This window comes from Lethenteron reissneri, chromosome 55 (assembly GCF_015708825.2).
Source record: "Lethenteron reissneri isolate LAM-NWPU_2019-01 chromosome 55, ASM1570882v1, whole genome shotgun sequence".
Classification (NCBI taxonomy): Eukaryota; Metazoa; Chordata; class Hyperoartia; order Petromyzontiformes; family Petromyzontidae; genus Lethenteron; species Lethenteron reissneri.
The window spans coordinates 7,677,102-7,695,260 of NC_083833.1; the positions used below are offsets into that span (position 1 = coordinate 7,677,102).

At 56.3% G+C, this 18,159-nt stretch overlaps 1 protein-coding gene across 1 annotated transcript in view; it reads left to right on the forward strand.

The window, feature by feature from the left end:
* LOC133356722 (dual serine/threonine and tyrosine protein kinase-like) overlaps positions 1–15,384 on the forward strand; it is an 84,938-nt gene extending 69,554 nt beyond the window's left edge. Inside the window, exons 11-14 of the mRNA XM_061574365.1 lie at positions 5,372–5,485; positions 6,318–6,456; positions 9,582–9,716; positions 10,418–15,384. Coding sequence (XP_061430349.1) covers positions 5,372–5,485; positions 6,318–6,456; positions 9,582–9,716; positions 10,418–10,566 — 537 coding nt within the window. The 3' untranslated portion in view covers positions 10,567–15,384. The remainder of the gene's footprint in view (positions 1–5,371; positions 5,486–6,317; positions 6,457–9,581; positions 9,717–10,417) is intronic.
* The last annotated feature ends 2,775 nt before the right edge of the window (positions 15,385–18,159 follow it).

Below are 18,159 nucleotides of genomic sequence, written 5' to 3' on the forward strand. Positions count from 1 at the left end.
GTGGATCCCTGCAGTAGGGGACGGAACTTTGCCACCCACCTCTGCCACCGTGAATAACATTTACATCACCCGACAGTCAGATCCGCAATTAAGCGCGGCACGGAATTGGACGTGCCCGTTGGTGCGGTCACGGGTGAGCCGGCTGAGAGAGAACGTCTGCTTCGCTTCGCTCGAGAACTCGTGTTCGATCACCCGGTGGCGGGCCGACGCCCGGATTCTCGCGACCTCACCGGCTCCGGCTCGGCATCTCCGTCGCGACCCTGGGCCGGGGCTCCCCACGCGGCCGTCCGGGCCGCCTCGCCGCGATCGCAAACAAAAAGTTCCCGAGGGCAGGAAAGGGTTAGTGCACCAGGCCGGCTCGGCCGTTGCAAGCTCCACATCCTTCCGTGCTTCTGTCCATCCTCGCGGCAATCGCCGAACAAAGGCGTTTTGTCCCGCGGACTGCTTTCCCGGTGTAGTTAGAGAGAAAAGGCCCAATCCCCCCCCCCCCCCCCCCGCTAAAATGAGAGAGAGTGAGGAGAGAGTGCCGCGCACCCCTTTGAAGGGAGTATTGAAGTTGCTGCTAAGTGCCACCCACCCCGACCCACCCGTTTCTCCGCCAGCGGCATTAACGCTCCCCGCCACGCTTTTGTGACGGGACAATGAGCGAGCCGCCTCTTAGCCGCGGATACCGACGCGCGAGCGTGACGGTCCCGGCGCTGCTTCTTCTCTGTCGTCGTCGTCATCGTAGCAGCAGCAGCAGCAGCCCGCGTCCGTATTAGTATTGTCATTCAGGTTGTGTTATTTATACATACGCGCGCGCGCGCGTGTTTCGAAACACAAGCACGCACTCGAAGCTGTGAGCATTTGTCTTCGTTTATCGACCAGCGGGCGCCAAGAGCTGCTCAAAGTGTGGATACAATCAGCAGCGCGCAGTTGAATCAGTGCGTGGGGTTTTGTTTGATCAGAACACTCGGGCCCGACGACATATTCAAATGAAAGTCTCGTGCTTGAGAGTGAGCATTTGCAAACGGAGCAGAGAAGTGCGTGTGTGTATTGTGTGCGAGCGTGTGTGGAGGAGCGGTGGCACAGTGGTCGTGTGTATTGTGTGCGAGTGTGTGTGGAGGAGCGGTGGCACAGTGGTCGTGTGTATTGTGTGTAAGCGTGTGTGGGGGAGCGGTGGCACAGTGGTCGTGTGTATTGTGTGCGAGCGTGTGTGGACGAGCGGTGGCACAGTGGTCGTGTGTATTGTGTGCGAGCGTGTGTGGGGAGCGGTGGCACAGTGGTCGTGTGTATTGTGCGTGAGCGTGTGTGGGGGAGCGGTGGCACACTGGTCGTGTGTATTGTGTGCGAGCGTGTGTGGGGAGCGGTGGCACAGTGGTCGTGTGTATTGTGTGCGAGCGTGTGTGGAGGAGCGGTGGCACAGTGGTTGTGTGTATTGTGTGCGAGCGTGTGTGGAGGAGCGGTGGCACAGTGGTCGTGTGTATTGTGTGCGAGCGTGTGTGGACGAGCGGTGGCACAGTGGTTGTGTGTATTGTGTGCGAGCGTGTGTGGGGAGCGGTGGCACAGTGGTCGTGTGTATTGTGCGTGAGCGTGTGTGGGGGAGCGGTGGCACACTGGTCGTGTGTATTGTGTGCGAGCGTGTGTGGGGAGCGGTGGCACAGTGGTCGTGTGTATTGTGTGCGAGCGTGTGTGGAGGAGCGGTGGCACAGTGGTTGTGTGTATTGTGTGCGAGCGTGTGTGGAGGACCGGTGGCACAGTGGTCGTGTGTATTGTGTGTGAGCGTGTGTGGGGGAGCGGTGGCACAGTGGTCGTGTGTATTGTGTGCGAGCGTGCGTGGGGGAGCGGTGGCACAGTGGTCGTGTGTATTGTGTGCGAGCGTGTGTGGAGGAGCGGTGGCACAGTGGTCGTGTGTTATTGTGTGCGAGCGTGTGTGGAGGAGCGGTGGCACAGTGGTCGTGTGTATTGTGTGCGAGTGTGTGTGGAGGAGCGGTGGCACAGTGGTCGTGTGTATTGTGTGTAAGCGTGTGTGGGGGAGCGGTGGCACAGTGGTCGTGTGTATTGTGTGCGAGCGTGTGTGGAGGAGCGGTGGCACAGTGGTCGTGTGTATTGTGTGCGAGCGTGTGTGGAGGAGCGGTGGCACAGTGGTCGTGTGTATTGTGTGTGAGCGTGTGTGGGGAGCGGTGGCACAGTGGTCGTGTGTATTGTGTGTGAGCGTGTGTGGGGGAGTGGTGGCACAGTGGTCGTGTGTATTGTGTGTGAGCGTGTGTGGAGGAGCGGTGGCACAGTGGTCGTGTGTATTGTGTGTGAGCGTGTGTGGGTGAGCGGTGGCACAGTGGTCGTGTGTATTGTGTGTGAGCGTGTGTGGAGGAGCGGTGGCACAGTGGTCGTGTGTATTGTGTGCGAGTGTGTGTGGGGGAGCGGTGGCACAGTGGTCGTGTGTATTGTGTGCGAGCGTGTGTGGGGGAGCGGTGGCACAGTGGTCGTGTGTATTGTGTGCGAGTGTGTGTGGGGGAGCGGTGGCACAGTGGTCGTGTGTATTGTGTGCGAGCGTGTGTGGGTGAGCGGTGGCACAGTGGTCGTGTGTATCGTGTGTGGAGGAGCGGTGGTACAGTGGTCGTGTGTATTGTGTGCGAGCGTGCGTGGGGGAGCGGTGGCACAGTGGTCGTGTGTATTGTGTGCGAGCGTGTGTGGAGGAGCGGTGGCACAATGGTCGTGTGTATTGTGTACGAGCGTGTGTGGAGGAGTGGTGGCACAGTGGTCCTGTGTATTGTGTGCGAGCGTGTGTGGGGGAGCGGTGGCACAGTGGTTGGCGCACTGCGATACGAACACGGCCGACGCAGCCTTAACCGAGTACCTGGTGTGGTGTGTAATCGTCAGCACTGGGGATACAAATGTGGCCAGGCGTGGCCCTAGCCACCTACCCATAGCCACCTACCCCCTCGTGTGCCGTTCCGGCCTTCATCGGTGCCCGTGAACAGCACTTGCCTCAACAGTCTGTTCGAGGCTATATATATGCACTAGCTGTACTACCCGGCTTCGCCCGGGACTTGTATCCACCACGGCCGGCCGCCTTTGTCTCCCCAGTGGCGATGTTAATACGCCACACCAGTTACTCGTTTGAGGCTGAGTCGACCTAGGGGAGGTTCAAATAATCGTCACCGGTGGTGGCCGTGAGCGGGAATCGAACTCGGTTCGCCGGGTTTGTAGCGCAGCGTTAAGCACTACACCCACCGCTCCTCACACACCACACACGCACAGACACACACACAGACACACACACAGACACACACACAGACACACGCAGACACACACAGACAGAGACACACACACACAGACACACAGACAGCACGCTAAGCACTACACTACCGCTCCCCACACACCACACACGCACACACACAGACACACACACAGACACACACACACAGACACAGACAGCACGCTAAGCACTACACTACCGTTCCCCCTACACAACACACGCGCGCGACACATAATACACATACATACACACACATACATACACAGAAACACATACACACATACATAGACACACACATACATACACACATACATACAGACACACAGACATACACATAAACACATACACACATACACATGACCCGCCTTCGCGCGGGACTTGGATCCACGATGGCCGGCCGCCTTTGTCTCCCCAGTGACGATGTTCACACACGACAGCAGTTACGCGTTTGAGGCTGAGTCGACCTAGGGGAGGCCCAGGTCCGTTTGAAATAATCGTGAGCGGTGGTGGGCGTGAGTTGGAATCGAACTGGGGTCGCTCAACCAGCTTAATGACTATTTGTACAAAGAACATATAAAGAATCGATTATAATAACCAGGCTACAGTCCACATTATAGACTGCCAGTACACGCACTCAGCTTCATAAGCAGGCTAGAGTGTACATGATAGAGTGGCAGTACGCTCAGCGAGCTTAATAAGCAGGCTACAGTCTACATGATAGACTGGCAGTACGCTGACCCAGCTTAATGACTATTTGTACAGTGAACATTTAAATAATCGATTGTTGGCGCGTTGGGTTTAAAAGTAATATTAATTGCACACATTGTGGTGGGGGTGGGTTGAAGAGGACGATAAACTTTGATGAATTTACCTCAGAGTGGCGTGGTGGGTGTCGAGGCCTAGTAGCGTGCAGAGCCTGCGGCCTCGCCAAAATTGTCCAGCCGGCAGAGGCAGGGTACGGGTGGCGTGCCTTCCCCCCCACCTAGCGCTCGAACAATACTGTGTAATGGCTATTATTTAATTATTTACTGAGCTTATGAAAGCGGCGAAGGCGTGGCTAGCCGTTGGCAGGGGCAACCGCCGTCCAATGAAATTGCAGCCCTTGGCGAAGGCGTCGCTAGCTGTTGCCAGGGGCAACCGCCATCCAATGAAAGCGGCGAAGGCGTGGCCACCTATTGCCAGGGGCAACAGCCGTCCAATGAAACTGCAGCCCGCGGCAAAGGCGTCGCTATCCGTTGCCAGGGGCAACCGCCGTCCAATGAAAGTGCGTATGGTCCGAAATCCACACACACACACACAGACGGACAGACAGACATTCACGATTTTATATATATAGATGGTGTCTGGTGGAGATCTGCATAGTGTATATATGGTGTGTGTATGTGGCATGGAGGAGGCGGGAGTGTAGTGGTTGGCGCCTTGCGCTATGAACCCAGCGACTCGAGTTCGATTCGCGCTCACGGGTAACACGAGTGACGATTTGACGGTCCTGGGCCTCCCCTAGGTCGACTCAGCCTCAAATGAACACCTGTGAAACGAAGGCGGCCGGGCGTGGTGCTGACCACCCACCCCCTTGGCGTGCCGTGCCCGTCATTCATAGGTGCTGCTTGCTACCAGCACCCTGAAAGTATGATCAGGCTATATGGAGGATTTCGATTTAAAGCTTTCGTGACTGCAGGGATTCATCTTCTTGGTTCTTTCGGTAAAGTCACGTAGAAGGGAAATAATAAAAGAATAAAAATAAAACGTAATAGAATAATTATGTTTTATTTTTTAAAGTCACATAGAATGGAAATAATAAATAATAATAAAACATGAAATAATTATGTTTCATTTTTATTTTTTTATTATTTCCATTCTACGTGACTTTACCGACAGAACCAAGAAGATATACGGAGGATCTTTGTCTTTTTGTCTGGGTGCGTGGACGGATGTGCCCCAAGCATCGCTAACCGTGAAATACGTAAAAAAACTTTTAAAAAACTGTCACCATTTCATTTATTTTAAAAATGTGTTTCCCCTTCAAGTGCTCGCTTGTACGTGTGCGTGAGATGCTCCTTGACTGCTCGTGCTTGCGCCGGTCTGTAAAGGCTTTGCGGGGGGGGGGGGGGTGGGATCTGTTTTGTCTCTTAGGGGGGGCTGGTTTTAGCGGCTCGGCTCCGGGTGGCGCTGGACGTGGTGGAGGGGATCCGATTCCTGCACAGCCAAGGCCTTGTCCACCGAGACATCAAACTGAAGAATGTGCTGGTACGTCCGCCCACTTGACCGCACGCTCCCCACCCCTTTCCCGGAGAGCGTCACCCTGGCGCACCTAGCCTGGCACAGAGTGCACCTTGCCTGGCAAGATCACTGCGGTGACGTCACCGCCGCCCGGTGGCGGATAACGGTTATTTGTGCTGTGTGTTGGGGTAGCTGGGGTGGTGTAGCGGTTAGCGCTACGCCGCGCTGCGAACCCGGCAGCCCGAGTTGGATTCCCGCTCACGGCCGACACCGGTGACGATTATCTGAACCGGTCCTGGGCCTCCCCTAAGTCGACTCGGCCTCAAATGAGTACCTGGTGCGATGCGTAGTAAACATCGCCACTGGGGAGACAAAGGCGGTCGGGCGTGGTGCTGACCACCCACCCCCTCGTGTGCCGTTCCGGCCTTCATAGATTGCTCGCTGACAGCACTTGCCCCAACAGTCTGTTTAAGCTGTACGGGGGATCTTTGGTGTGGGGTAACTGCTCGCTAACTGCACTTGCCCCAACGGTCAGTTCAAGGCTGTATGCGGTAATCTTTGTCTTTGCGCGTGTGTGCATGCGTGCGTGCATGCGTGCTTAATTCGTAGTTTCGTGGTACAAGCGTCGTGGTGACGTCACCGCCACTTATTGGCGAATGGCGGTTGTTGTATGTGCGTGCATGCCCCATGTGCGTGTGTGCGTCTGTGCGTGTGTGCGTGCCCCGTGCGCGTGCGTGCTTGTGCGTCTGTGCGTCTGTGCGTGTGTGCGTGTGCGCGGCTGTGCGTGCACTGTGTGCGTGCGTGTGTGTGCACCATGTGTGCCTGTGTGCATGCACCGTGTGTGCGTCGCTCTGTGTAGCTGGACAAGTCAAACCGCGCGAAGATCACCGACCTGGGATTCTGCAAACCCGAGGCGATGATGTCGGGCAGCATCGTGGGGACGCCCATCCACATGGCTCCCGAGCTCTTCTCTGGTGAGTTCGAGGGCAAACTAACAAGTAAGAAAAACCTTGCACTCGCATGGCTACGTGCAACGCTTCCCACCACCGCTCGGTCACCCTCCCTCGTGTTTAATTTGCGTTAATCAGAATGGTTATTCGTGCTGCGGGAGGAATCCGATGAGCATTCAAAGCTCTTTTTCACAGGTGTACAGCAGGGGCACGTGGTCAGAACGTGACAGCAACAAGCCAGGCAACGAGACGATAGCCACGGTAGCGCTGGCGCCAGGCTCGCAGCAGGACGCTCCGATCACGGCCGTCGACCCTTCTCTGTACAGTGCTGGGGTTTTTTTCTTATCTCTACCAAGTTCTGGTCTCCAATTTGGTTACTTTTCTTCGGGGTGAACGAGTTCCGAATAGTAACGCAACTTTATAACTACACTTTCATTAATTTTAGGTAATCTTTACAAGAGTTACCTGCCCCCCCCCCCCCCCAATTATGGATGGGAGCAACAGGCCAATGCCGAAACACTTTAAACTGTAGATGGAAAGCGTTCAAGCAAATTGTACTGTGCTCGCCGTCAGCGCTGCCTTTTAACGGAAATTATGATTTGGAATTCTAGAGCCTCCAAATGCGTCCGCCGTCTCAAGATGCCGTGCGGCAAATATTGGGGTCATCTGCGGCACGCGGGGAAGAGGAGGAGGCGTGCAGTGGTTGTTGTGAATGTCCGTATTTGTTGCCGCGCGTAATACATTTGAAGCAGTCAACTGTTTTCCAAGAATGACGCGCAGAGGATCTTGGTGACAAAGGAAGCCACTGGGGCTATGCAATTTCAAATCCAGATTGGCAAACTAATTTATTTAGAAATGCTGTTTGTGTTTTAGTTTTTTGTCGTTTCCCCCCCCCCCCCCCCCGCACGTCCGATTAGCACGGTCGGCTACGTAGGGTGCGAAAGAAGTTCAGCATGTGTAGATACGTACAAAAAACAGAAAGTTACAGCATGTAAGTCATAATTCTGCGGATGCTGGATAACGAGCAAGTGAAGCCTTGCTCTTTTCAAGTAACCCTGGAAGGTGATGCACTTCAACACTGAAGATCCACGTCTCACCGAGTCCGCGAACTACTTATGCAGGGATAGAGTACATATCAAATGAGAAAAAAAAAACTTTTTTTTTGCATTATGACTGCAGGTATTGTGGTCTATGCCAGCATGACTCCTTGTAAAAAAGGTGTCAGTTTTGTTGCCAGATAGAAGGGTAAAAAACGAATTATCAGATTTTTTACTGGCAAATGAGGTTCCAATGGTGTAACTGTTTTTTTATTTTACCAGGTCAGGCTCCACTGAGCTATGCAGCTTTTTTTCAGAAGCGACCTCGCTCTCACAAATGATCGCTCAACAAAGTGGCTTATCGTCACAGGGACATTTAAAGCCGCCTAATGCTCCAAACGTGTGATGTTGATTCTAAGTGTGGATGGAATAACCGGGGGACTCCACATGACCACGGGGAGAGAGGAACGCAAACTCCAAACAAACGGGCATCTCCAGGGGCCGGGATCGAGCCCACGACCTCCTGCATACGAGGCGAGGCAATTAACATCTCGCCGCCGATGCGGGAAGAGTAGCAGCAGTAGCGGGGGATGGGTAAGGGATGTAAGGGATGAGTGTTCAGGGAGGGGACGGGCAGCAGGTGAGTGAAGTTGAACGTCTTTCGCACCGTACGGAGCCAAGCACGCTAATCGAAGGTGCTTGCTTGCGACGCTTACGCGCCGATGCCTGCCGCTAGCGCACGGCAGGAGAACAGCCCCCTCCCCCCGCACGTGATTCACGCGCGAGTCCCAGAGTAAACATTTCGGAGGAGAAATAAAATTCCGAGCATTTCGTGCCGGTGATCCAGCATCGCACAGCGAGCGAGCGTGAGCCTTCCCGTAGCGCTCTTTAAATGATGGTGATAATAATAATAATCGCGCGTTTGCGATCGCTCCTCGTTTTCGCCGTTGCTACAAACGCGTTTATCCTTCCGCAGCCACCATTACGTCTCGTTGTCATTTTCCACGGGGCGCGCGTGTGGGGTGACCTTACCGATACCCCCCCCCCTCCCCGCACGACCCCCCGAGTGCGTTCGCTCACGGGAAACCGTGGAGAGGCGAGATGGATTTATCCTGCGTAGTCGCTGATTCATACGTTCAGTAGGGGGGGGTGGCCGTGATTGCTCTCTCTCCTCGAGTGCCCATCTCTCCCCCGTATCCCCCCGCTGAGTGAACGAGCGGCCTTTGTCCGTCGGTGACGAACGGCGGAAACGCAACGGACCGCAAACAAGCTCGCAGAATGCCCGCGCCGCCCTTTCTCTCGACAGCGCCCTCGTTAGTGAAGAGGCTCTCGCTGCTTAGGCAGCTTTGAATGTGTATCGATGACCGAAAACAAACTTCCTACGTACGTCAATTGGGGCAAGTGCTGCGAGCGAGCACCTATGGAGGCTGCCACGGCACACGTGGGGCGATGATTACGCGACGCGCCAGGTGCTCTTTTGAGGCTCGGTCGACCTCGAGGATGCCCAGGGCCGGTTCATTTTATCGCCGCCGTTTTTGGTCGTGAGCGGGAATCGAACTCGGGTCGCGGGGTTCGCAGGGCAGTGCGATAACCAGTGTGCCGCTGCTCTCCACCACACACACCAATAACAAACACGCACACACACCACACACACCCAACAGGCACACCAATAACAAACACGCACACCCACCACACACACCCAACAGGCACACCAATAACAAACACACACCACACACACCACATACACAAATAACAAACACACCACACACCACATACACCAATAACAAACATGCACACACACACCCACCAGGCACACCAATAACAAACACACACCACACACACCACATACACAAATAACAAACACACCACACACACCAATAACAAACACACACACAACATACAGGCACACCCTGTGCTTTCAGAAGCATTTGCTCCCCCCCCCCTCCTCCTCCCGCCCCCCCCACCACCCATCCCCTTCACCCCCACCCCTCATCTCATCCTCCCCCCCTCTTCCTCCTCCCCCCTCCTGCTCACAACCTCTCTGCGCCACCTTTTGATGGTACCTCCCCCCCCCCATCCTTCGTCTCTGTCTCCTCCCCGCCCCCGCAACCGCGGCCTTGGCGCGGCGCGGCGCAGGCAAGTACGACAACTCGGTGGACGTGTACGCGTTCGGCATCCTCTTCTGGTACGTGTGCGCCGGCGCCGTGCGGCTGCCCGAGGCCTTCGAGCGCTGCGCCACCAAGGATCAGCTTTGGACCAACGTGCGCAGGGGTGAGGCAGCGCACGCACGGCACCCGCACGACCCACGTGACCCACACGACCCACGTGACCCACACTACCCACGTGACCCACATTAGCATGGTCGGCTACGTACGGCGCGACAAAAAGTTCGACGTACGTACATACGTGCGTCATCAACAACGAGCCGCTGCTCGCCACTGAGCGTGAATGTCGCGCGCGACTGTGCCTAGGCGCCCGTCGTGCGGGCGTGCGCACGCGGCGACGTCACCGCGGCCTAGCTCGCGCCAGGCTAGGTTCACTTTGAGGCCGTTATGTGACGTGCGGAGGGCTCTCTCCGCTGGCAGGATTTCACGGAACGGATGCGGGTGGTGTTGGTTAATGTACGCGTCGCGAGTGCGTTGTGCGGCGCGGTGCCCTACGAACCTGGACACCCGAGTTCGATTCCCGCCCACGAGTCACCACCGGCGACGATTATCTAAACCGGTCCTGGGCCTCCCCTTCTTTGACTCGGCCTCAAACGAGTGCCCGGTGCGGTGTGTAAACACATCGCCACTCGGGAGACGGACGAGGCCGGGCGTAGTGCTGCCACCCACCCCCTCGTGCGCCACAGTGCCCGGCCTTCGTAGCTGCTACTCGCAAACAGCACTTTGCTCCGACAGTCCGTTAAAGCTACACGGTGTGGTGGGGGGTGGGGGGGGTGGGATCATCGTTGTCTCTGGTGCGGCGTGCAGGCACGCGGCCCGAGCGACTGCCCCTGTTCGACGAGGAGTGCTGGCAGCTGATGGAGGCGTGCTGGGACGGTGACCCCGCCCGCCGACCCCTCCTTGGCATCGTGCAGCCTCGCCTCCTCAGCATCATGCATCGCCTGTGCGGGTCGTAGCGCCGCCGCACCTGGTCGCCACCCCCGCCCCCTAAACCCCCCCTCCCCCCCTCTCTCCCTCCCTCCGCCCCCGCCGCACTGCCCTTCCCGCCGGCGGCCTCCTCTGCTCTCCCAACTCTCGCTCTGCGTGGCCGCATGTGACCGTCCGTCCGTCCGCCGGACATGTGCCCCGCCGGGTTTTTAAAGCGGCGAGGACCGGCGGCCGTTGTCAACGAGATGAGGGAGCCGGAGCCCGGATATCGTGCGAGGGGCTGGTGCCACAACAGGCGGTGGTCGGCGGAGAGAGGAGGGGGTGGCCGTTGAGGAAGTAGGAACCGGTTAGCACCGTCGTTAAGCCAGATCGGGATCGAGCCGCTGAGCCCAGGCTTGCGCCGCACCCACTTGCCGCTGGATCGGGCCCTGAGGCCACATCGGGGCGTCCGTCCGATTGAAGTCATCTGTAAATATGGGACGATGCGGCCAGGTCAAGTTTGTTCTGTTCGGATAGGACAATCCGCCGAGATCAGCGTCCCTTATCCGGATGAGACCTCACCATCCAGATTGGCCGAACTGGATCAGCCGCAAGCGGAGATCTCCAACTCAATTGGACAATAATACAACTTGGATCGGCTGTTCTCTCCAGCTGCACCATCCAGATGTCACCATTCTTTGTGGATTAAATCTTCCATCCACGTTGGACTCATCTGAATCTCGCCATTTATCTGCATCTCACCAATCATGTGGACCTTGCCAATAATCATCAACATCCATCCAGATAGGGGCCTTTCACGCGGTCCAACTCAGCCCGTCCAGGCGGATCAGAATCCTCTAGCCGGATTGAGCGCCCGCCAGTAGCTGGCTCCGTGCTCGGCAGCTGACGATCGCCTGCCGTGAGATCGGGGCGGACGCGGCACGTGCGTCGGGGCGGAGCGGAGCGGGCGGCTGGCACGAGAGGGACGAGGAGGGTGGGCCGACTGCACTGGCGCGCACGCTCCCTACCACGCTCGAACGCGGCGCCGTCGGATTTTTCCCGATCGTCGGGCCGAGTCGCCAGCCTTCGGCGAAGAAGAGAGGGCAAACAAAAGTAAAAGAACGGGGCCAGGCCGTGGGATGAACGACGCCAAGGCCCACCGACCCGGAATGTGGAAAAACTCGCCAGGCTTGCGCCCGCGACGCCGGCCTCTCTGGAGACGACACAAACCAGGGAACAGGGGAAGTCTGACTGTGAGGGGGGGGGGGAGGAGGAGGAAGAACAAGGCATGGATAGCGTCGCTACGGACCCAGGTTGCGATCGTTAGTGTGAGCCTCCAGAGCTCGGGGTCACGTTGACGCATTCTGTGCGCGCGCGTGCGTGCGTGGTGCTTTTTAATTGGCCCACGGCAGAACGTACCAGCGGAGGTAAATAAAACATTTGCACGCGGAACTTTTGACGCGCGTCTCGAGCTCGGACCATCGAGCGAGGAGGATTGCTGACTCCGGTTGCCTCCAGCGCCGGCGGGGGGAGGCACCAGCAGCACCCACCACTGGGGGGGGGGGGGGGACGAGGGGGAAGGGGGGAGGCAGTCGGTGGGGTCGGACTAACCACGTGAAGTTCTACGTTTTATTGCGGCTGGGGGAGCAGCTTTGAACTGCGCGAGTCGCACCCGTGTGTGTGTATTTTGTCACGACGCGTTCAGAGCGGACGGGCGGCGACTTCTTCCGGGAGAGAGTTTCTGTCGCTCGTTTGCCGGAGAGACGCGAGGTTATGGTTTACGTCGGATATCACTCCCCCCCCCACCCATCTACCTACCGGTGAACTCCAAACTCACGCAGACTGTGGATCGCACCTGGCCTTCCGAAAGCGAAACGGGAAAGTCGCCAAAAAATAAGTTTCATATTTTATTTATTTATTTTTGCTTTGCTCGCCGGCTCGCCAAGATTGCGGTTCCACCTCCTCCACACAGCGACGCGGCTTCTTGGCCCTCGGTGGAGGGTGGAGGGTGGAGGTGGTGGCGATCGGCGGCCAGACCGTACGACCACGAATCTTAAAAATCAAAAATCATAATCCACCCTGCCACTCGCTTCAGGTTATTCACACTGTAGAGTTTAGCACAAAAACATTTTTTTTTACAATTAAAAATAAGAATTAGTTTTACCCTTTCTCGCAATAAAACACGTGCTAAGATGTTCAAACACCAAGTTAGACACCTTTTGCAGGGAATCAACTCCACATTAATCACACGCGGTACTTGTGGTGAACATGCAACATGCTACCAAACATGCTATGATGATGATGTATGCATTGCCTGTGAAACCGATTGGCCTACACGCCAGAGACAAACTGCTTTATGGCCTAGTCCCACCAGTGTCAGACCAGACAACGGCGAAAGGGTTAACACCTCTTCTTGGTTCTTTCGGTAAAGTCACGTAGAAGGGAAGTAATAAAATAATAAAAATAAAACATAATAAAATTATTCTCACGACGTTTCGGCCACAACGCAAGCAGCCGTCTGCAGGTGAAGAACAGGTCCGTCGTGAGAATTATTTTATGTTTTATTTTTATTATTTTATTACTTCCCTTCTACGTGACTTTACCGAAAGAACCAAGAAGATGAATCCCTGCAGTCACGAAAACTTTAAATCGAAAGGGTTAACACCTATTCTCATTTTTCATTCTTTCACACTGGCCAAAAAAGTTCCAATGATATGTTTTTCAAGTGTTCGCGCTGCCGAGCGCCACAAATCCCGGAACGGATTCTGACCCGTGTTGTCTCCCCCCCGCCCCCTCCCGCTGGAATGGATTATCATGGCTTGGGCCTTGCCTTCACCGCCGGGCTTAACGCCACGAACCCCGAACGGAACGGAACGCTTCGGGGTGCCCCCCCCAGCTGCCTGCGTCGCCCTCCGGCTCCACCGCCCAGTGGGTTCCGGGCGACTGGTTCCCCCCCGTTGGGTTGTTCTCGTTTTATCGTTCCTCTTGCTGGATCGGCCCGTGTGTAGATGTCAAAATATCATGACGCTAAAACGTTCAAGCAATTCCTAATAACTGCAATAATAGGTAGTGTTTTCTTTTTTTACTTTACCATTGAGAAAAGCAGCTGTGTTTACAACAAATATATATAAAGACTACCTTCTAAGCGTCTTACAATGACCGCGTCGTCGGTATTATTTTCTCCGCCCTAGAACATTGCCCGTGTCTTTTGCAAAGGGGCGCATTCATTTCGAACGTGCCCTCGCCGAGCCCGCAACATTGCCGTGTGTTGGCGGCGCTGCGGGGTCGACACCGGGCGCTCTCTCGCCCGTCGTTTTGCATCGAAGGAGAGCCGGCAATTGTAAAGAGACACGCGCAAACAAACACTCGCTTGAGCGAGGGAGCGTTTGCGCCGCTGGTTACACGTGCATGCGTGTGTTTGTTTGTTTGCTACGATTGCCACGTTCTTATTGCGAGCGCGTCTCTCCGGGTGAGCGGCGGTGCTTCGCCTCGCTGGGAATTGATGCTTTGTGTGCGCCCACGCGTCCCAGGCTGCGGTGATGTGACCCAACCGTGTACCCACGCGTCCCAGGCTGCGGTGATGTGACCCAACCGTGTGCCAGCAGGCCCGTGTTGACGTGGTATTGGTAAGACGCGAATAGTCGGTTCGCGGCCTCGAGTTTGGGCCAGAGATTTTCTTGGTCATGTGAGGTCGTGATTCTTGAGGTCGCGATTAGTGAGCTCGAGATTCTTGAGGTCGCGAAGAAACGAGAGAGAGAGAGAGAAAAAAAAAACCGCGTGGTGGTTTTTTTTAGCGATGAGCACAGCCGTCGGTCACACTGAGCGAGGCGTAATGGGGACCACAGCTGGCACGTACTTTAATCTCATACTAATCACGCTGCCTAGTAAGTATCGTCGTTTTTGCCTGCCTGCCTGCCTGCCTCTGGCTGGGTCGAGGAGACCCCGGATAAGCGAAGGCCAGCGCAGCGGTGTCTTTTTTTTCTGCGTTTGGGCCACGGATGTCGGATTTTGAGGAAAGCTGCCGATGCGAGTGGATCCTTTCCACGAGCTTCAAGGCTTTCGGCATCAAGCTGAGCTCTCTAAAATTAAGGGTATAAGGGGGCGGTCCCAATTGGGAGACATGAATAAGTAAATTCTAGATTTGAAGCTTTCGTGACTGCCAGGAAAAAACCTAAGAGTACGAATAAGTAAATTGACGATGCTCCAGGAAGAATATGAGTTTCCCCAAGAGATGTTATGGGACAAACGCCGCAATCGATGCGTCTAGCGATCTCAGTCGCAACCAGTTTAATTCACGTTCTTATACACTTAACCACCCCCATCCCACCACCCCGTGTCGAGCGATGGGAGTTCATAAATTAGCGTGACGTTACTCGGGCGGAAGGACACGTGTCTGAGAGCTGCTTGACGCCGTTTCAGGGGACATCCGCGCTGACAAGTCGCTGTGGGCTCGCTCGCGACGAGAAGGGGAGGGGGGGTGAGACGACCCCGGCAGGGAGCGGCGGCTCAGTTGAGCGGGGCAACGCGGACCGAGAGGGAGATGGAGCGCTGGGCAATGCGACTTTGTGCGCGGGCACTAGATGTGGGTTCGTTGCACCACGAGGAACCCCTCCCCCCCCCCCCCCCGAATGACCGGCGGTCGCTTGGGATGCCCTTTGACAGTTCACGGCTGGTGATGATGATGTGTGCCGCCGCCGTGGTGGCGAGGCGTTAACTACCTCGCCTGGTATACAGGAGGTCTCGTGGTTTCGACCATCTTACGCCGGTTGGTGCTGGGTTAGTGTTGGGGGTGGTGTTGGTTGGTGGTTGGTGGTGGTGGTTGGTGTTTGCTGGTTAGTGCTGGGGGTGGTGGTGGTGTTGGGGGTGGTGGTGGTGGTGTTAGTGCTGGTTAGTGTTGGGGGTGGTGTTGGTTGGTGGTGTTGGGTGGTTGGTGGTGGTTGGTGTTGGTGCTGGTTAGTGCTGGGGGTCGTGGTGGTATTGGGGGGTGATGGTGGTGTTGGTGGTGGTGGTGGTGCTGGTTAGTGCTGGTGGTGGGGGTGGTGGTGCTGGTTAGTGCTGGGGGTGGTGGTGGTGGTGGTTTTGGTGGGTGGCGACTTCGTGGTCAGACCGAAACGGATTCTTGACCGCCTCCCTCCGAGACCGCCCGCGGCTCGGGAGTGAAGAGCCACAAGTCTGTAGCCGTGCAATACAACGATTTCGTTCTGACGAGCACTTGATTAAAAATGCCTCCGCCTACACGGAGCCCTCTTGCTGCGATCAAATAACCCCGAACAAAAATCCGTGGTGGCGGTGGTGTAGGGTTGTCTGCTCGTTTGGTTTATTTTAAACGTCCCCCCCTCCTTCCCTTTTACCCCGTCGAGGTGAAAGCGGTGGCTGTGTGCAATTGTGTCGCTCGCGGTTTATCGCTCGTCTCTACATGGTGTGTTTTATTTCTGAAAGCAGAAAACGGTCGCCTTGTGTGCGTGCGTCTTACAATCCGCTGGGCGTGTGGGCGTGTGTGTGCGTGCGTGTGTGCGCGCGTGTGTGTGCGTGCGTGTGTATGTGCATGTGTGCGCGTGTATGCGTGTGTGTGTGCGTGCGCGCGTGTGCGTGTGTGTGTGCATGCTTGGGGGAGCGGTAGTGCAGTGTAGTTTAGCGTGCGAGCCGAGTTCGATTCCCGCTCACGGCCAAGGCCGCTGACAATTGTCTGAACCGGTCCTGGGCCTCCCCGAGGTCGACTCGGCCTCAAACGAGCACCCCGGCGCGATGTGTCGTCATCAACATCGCCACTCGGGGAGACAAAGGCGGCCGGGCGTGGTTCTGTCCACCCCACCCCCTCGTGTGCCGCAGTGCCGCCGGCCTCCATCAGTGCTGCTCGCTTACAGCACTTGCCCCAAAAGAAAGTCTGTCCAGGCTGTACGGGGAGGGCTGGTTGGTGGGTGGTGGGTGGTGATTGGTGGGTGGTGGTTGGTGGGTAGTGGGAGCTCCTTGTGTGGGTGTGTGACCAGCTGTGTATAACGCTGTTGTACCGGGGCAACGCGTTTGAAGGGGTGGTGCGTCTTCTTTCCAGAGCAGTCGCCCTTACATCGCCCTTACGTCGCCCTTACGTCGCCCTTACGTCGCCCTTACGTCGCCCTTACGTCGCCCTTACATCGCCCTTACATCGCCCTTACATCGCCCTCACATCGCCCTTACATCGCCCCTACATCGCCCTTACATCGCCCTTACATCGCCCTTACATCGCCCTTACATCGCCCTTACATCGCCCTTACGTCGCCCCTACGTCGCCCTTACGTCGCCCTTACGTCGCCCTTACGTCGCCCTTACGTCGCCCTTACATCGCCCTTACATCGCCCCTACATCGCCCTTACATCGCCCTTACACCACCCTTACATCGCCCCTACATCGCCCTTACATCGCCCTTACATCGCCCTTACGTCGCCCCTACGTCGCCCTTACGTCGCCCTTACGTCGCCCTTACGTCGCCCTTACATCGCCTAACATCGCCCTACATCGCCCTTACATCGCCTTACATCGCCCCTACATCGCCCTTACATCGCCCTTACATCGCCCTTACATCGCCTTTACATCGCCTTACGTCGCCCTTACGTCGCCCTTACGTCGCCCTTACGTCGCCCTTATGTCGCCCTTACATCGCCCTTACATCGCCCTTACATCGCCCCTACATCGCCCTTACATGCCCTTACATCGCCCTACATCGCCCTTACATCGCCCTTACATCGCCCTTACATCGCCCTTACATCGCCCCTACATCGCCCCTACATCGCCCCTACATCGCCCTACATCGCCCTTACATCGCCCTACATCGCCCTACATCGCCCTACATCACCCTTACATCGCCCCTACATCGCCCTTACATCGCCCCTACATCGCCCCTACATCGCCCTTACATCGCCCTTACATCGCCTTTACATCGCCCTTACATCCCCTTACATCGCCCTACATCGCCCTTACATCGCCCTTACATCGCCCCTACATCGCCCTTACATCGCCCTTACATCGCCCTTACATCGCCCCTACATCGCCCTTACATCGCCCTTACATCGCCCCTACATCGCCCCTACATCGCCCTTACATCGCCCTTACATCGCCCTTACATCGCCCTTACATCGCCCTTACATCGCCCTACATCGCCCTTACATGCCCTTACATCACCCCTACATCGCCCTTACATCGCCCTTACATCGCCCTTACATCGCCTTACATCGCCCCTACATCGCCCTTACATCGCCCTAAATCGCCTACATCACCCTTACATCACCCTTACATCGCCCTTACATCGCCCTTACATCGCCCTTACATCGCCCCTACATCGCCCTTACATCATCCTTACATCGCCCCTACATCACCCCTACATCGCCCTTACATCGCCCTTACATCGCCCTTACATCACCCTTACATCGCCCTTACATCGCCCTTACATCGCCCTTACATCGCCCTCACATCACCCTTACATCGCCCTTACATCGCCTTACATCGCCCTTACATCGCCCTACATCGCCCTTACATCGCCCTTACATCGCCCTTACATCACTACATCATCCTTACATCACCCTTACATCGCCCCTACATCGCCCTTACATCGCCCCTACATCGCCCTTACATCATCCTTACATCGCCCCTACATCACCCCTACATCGCCC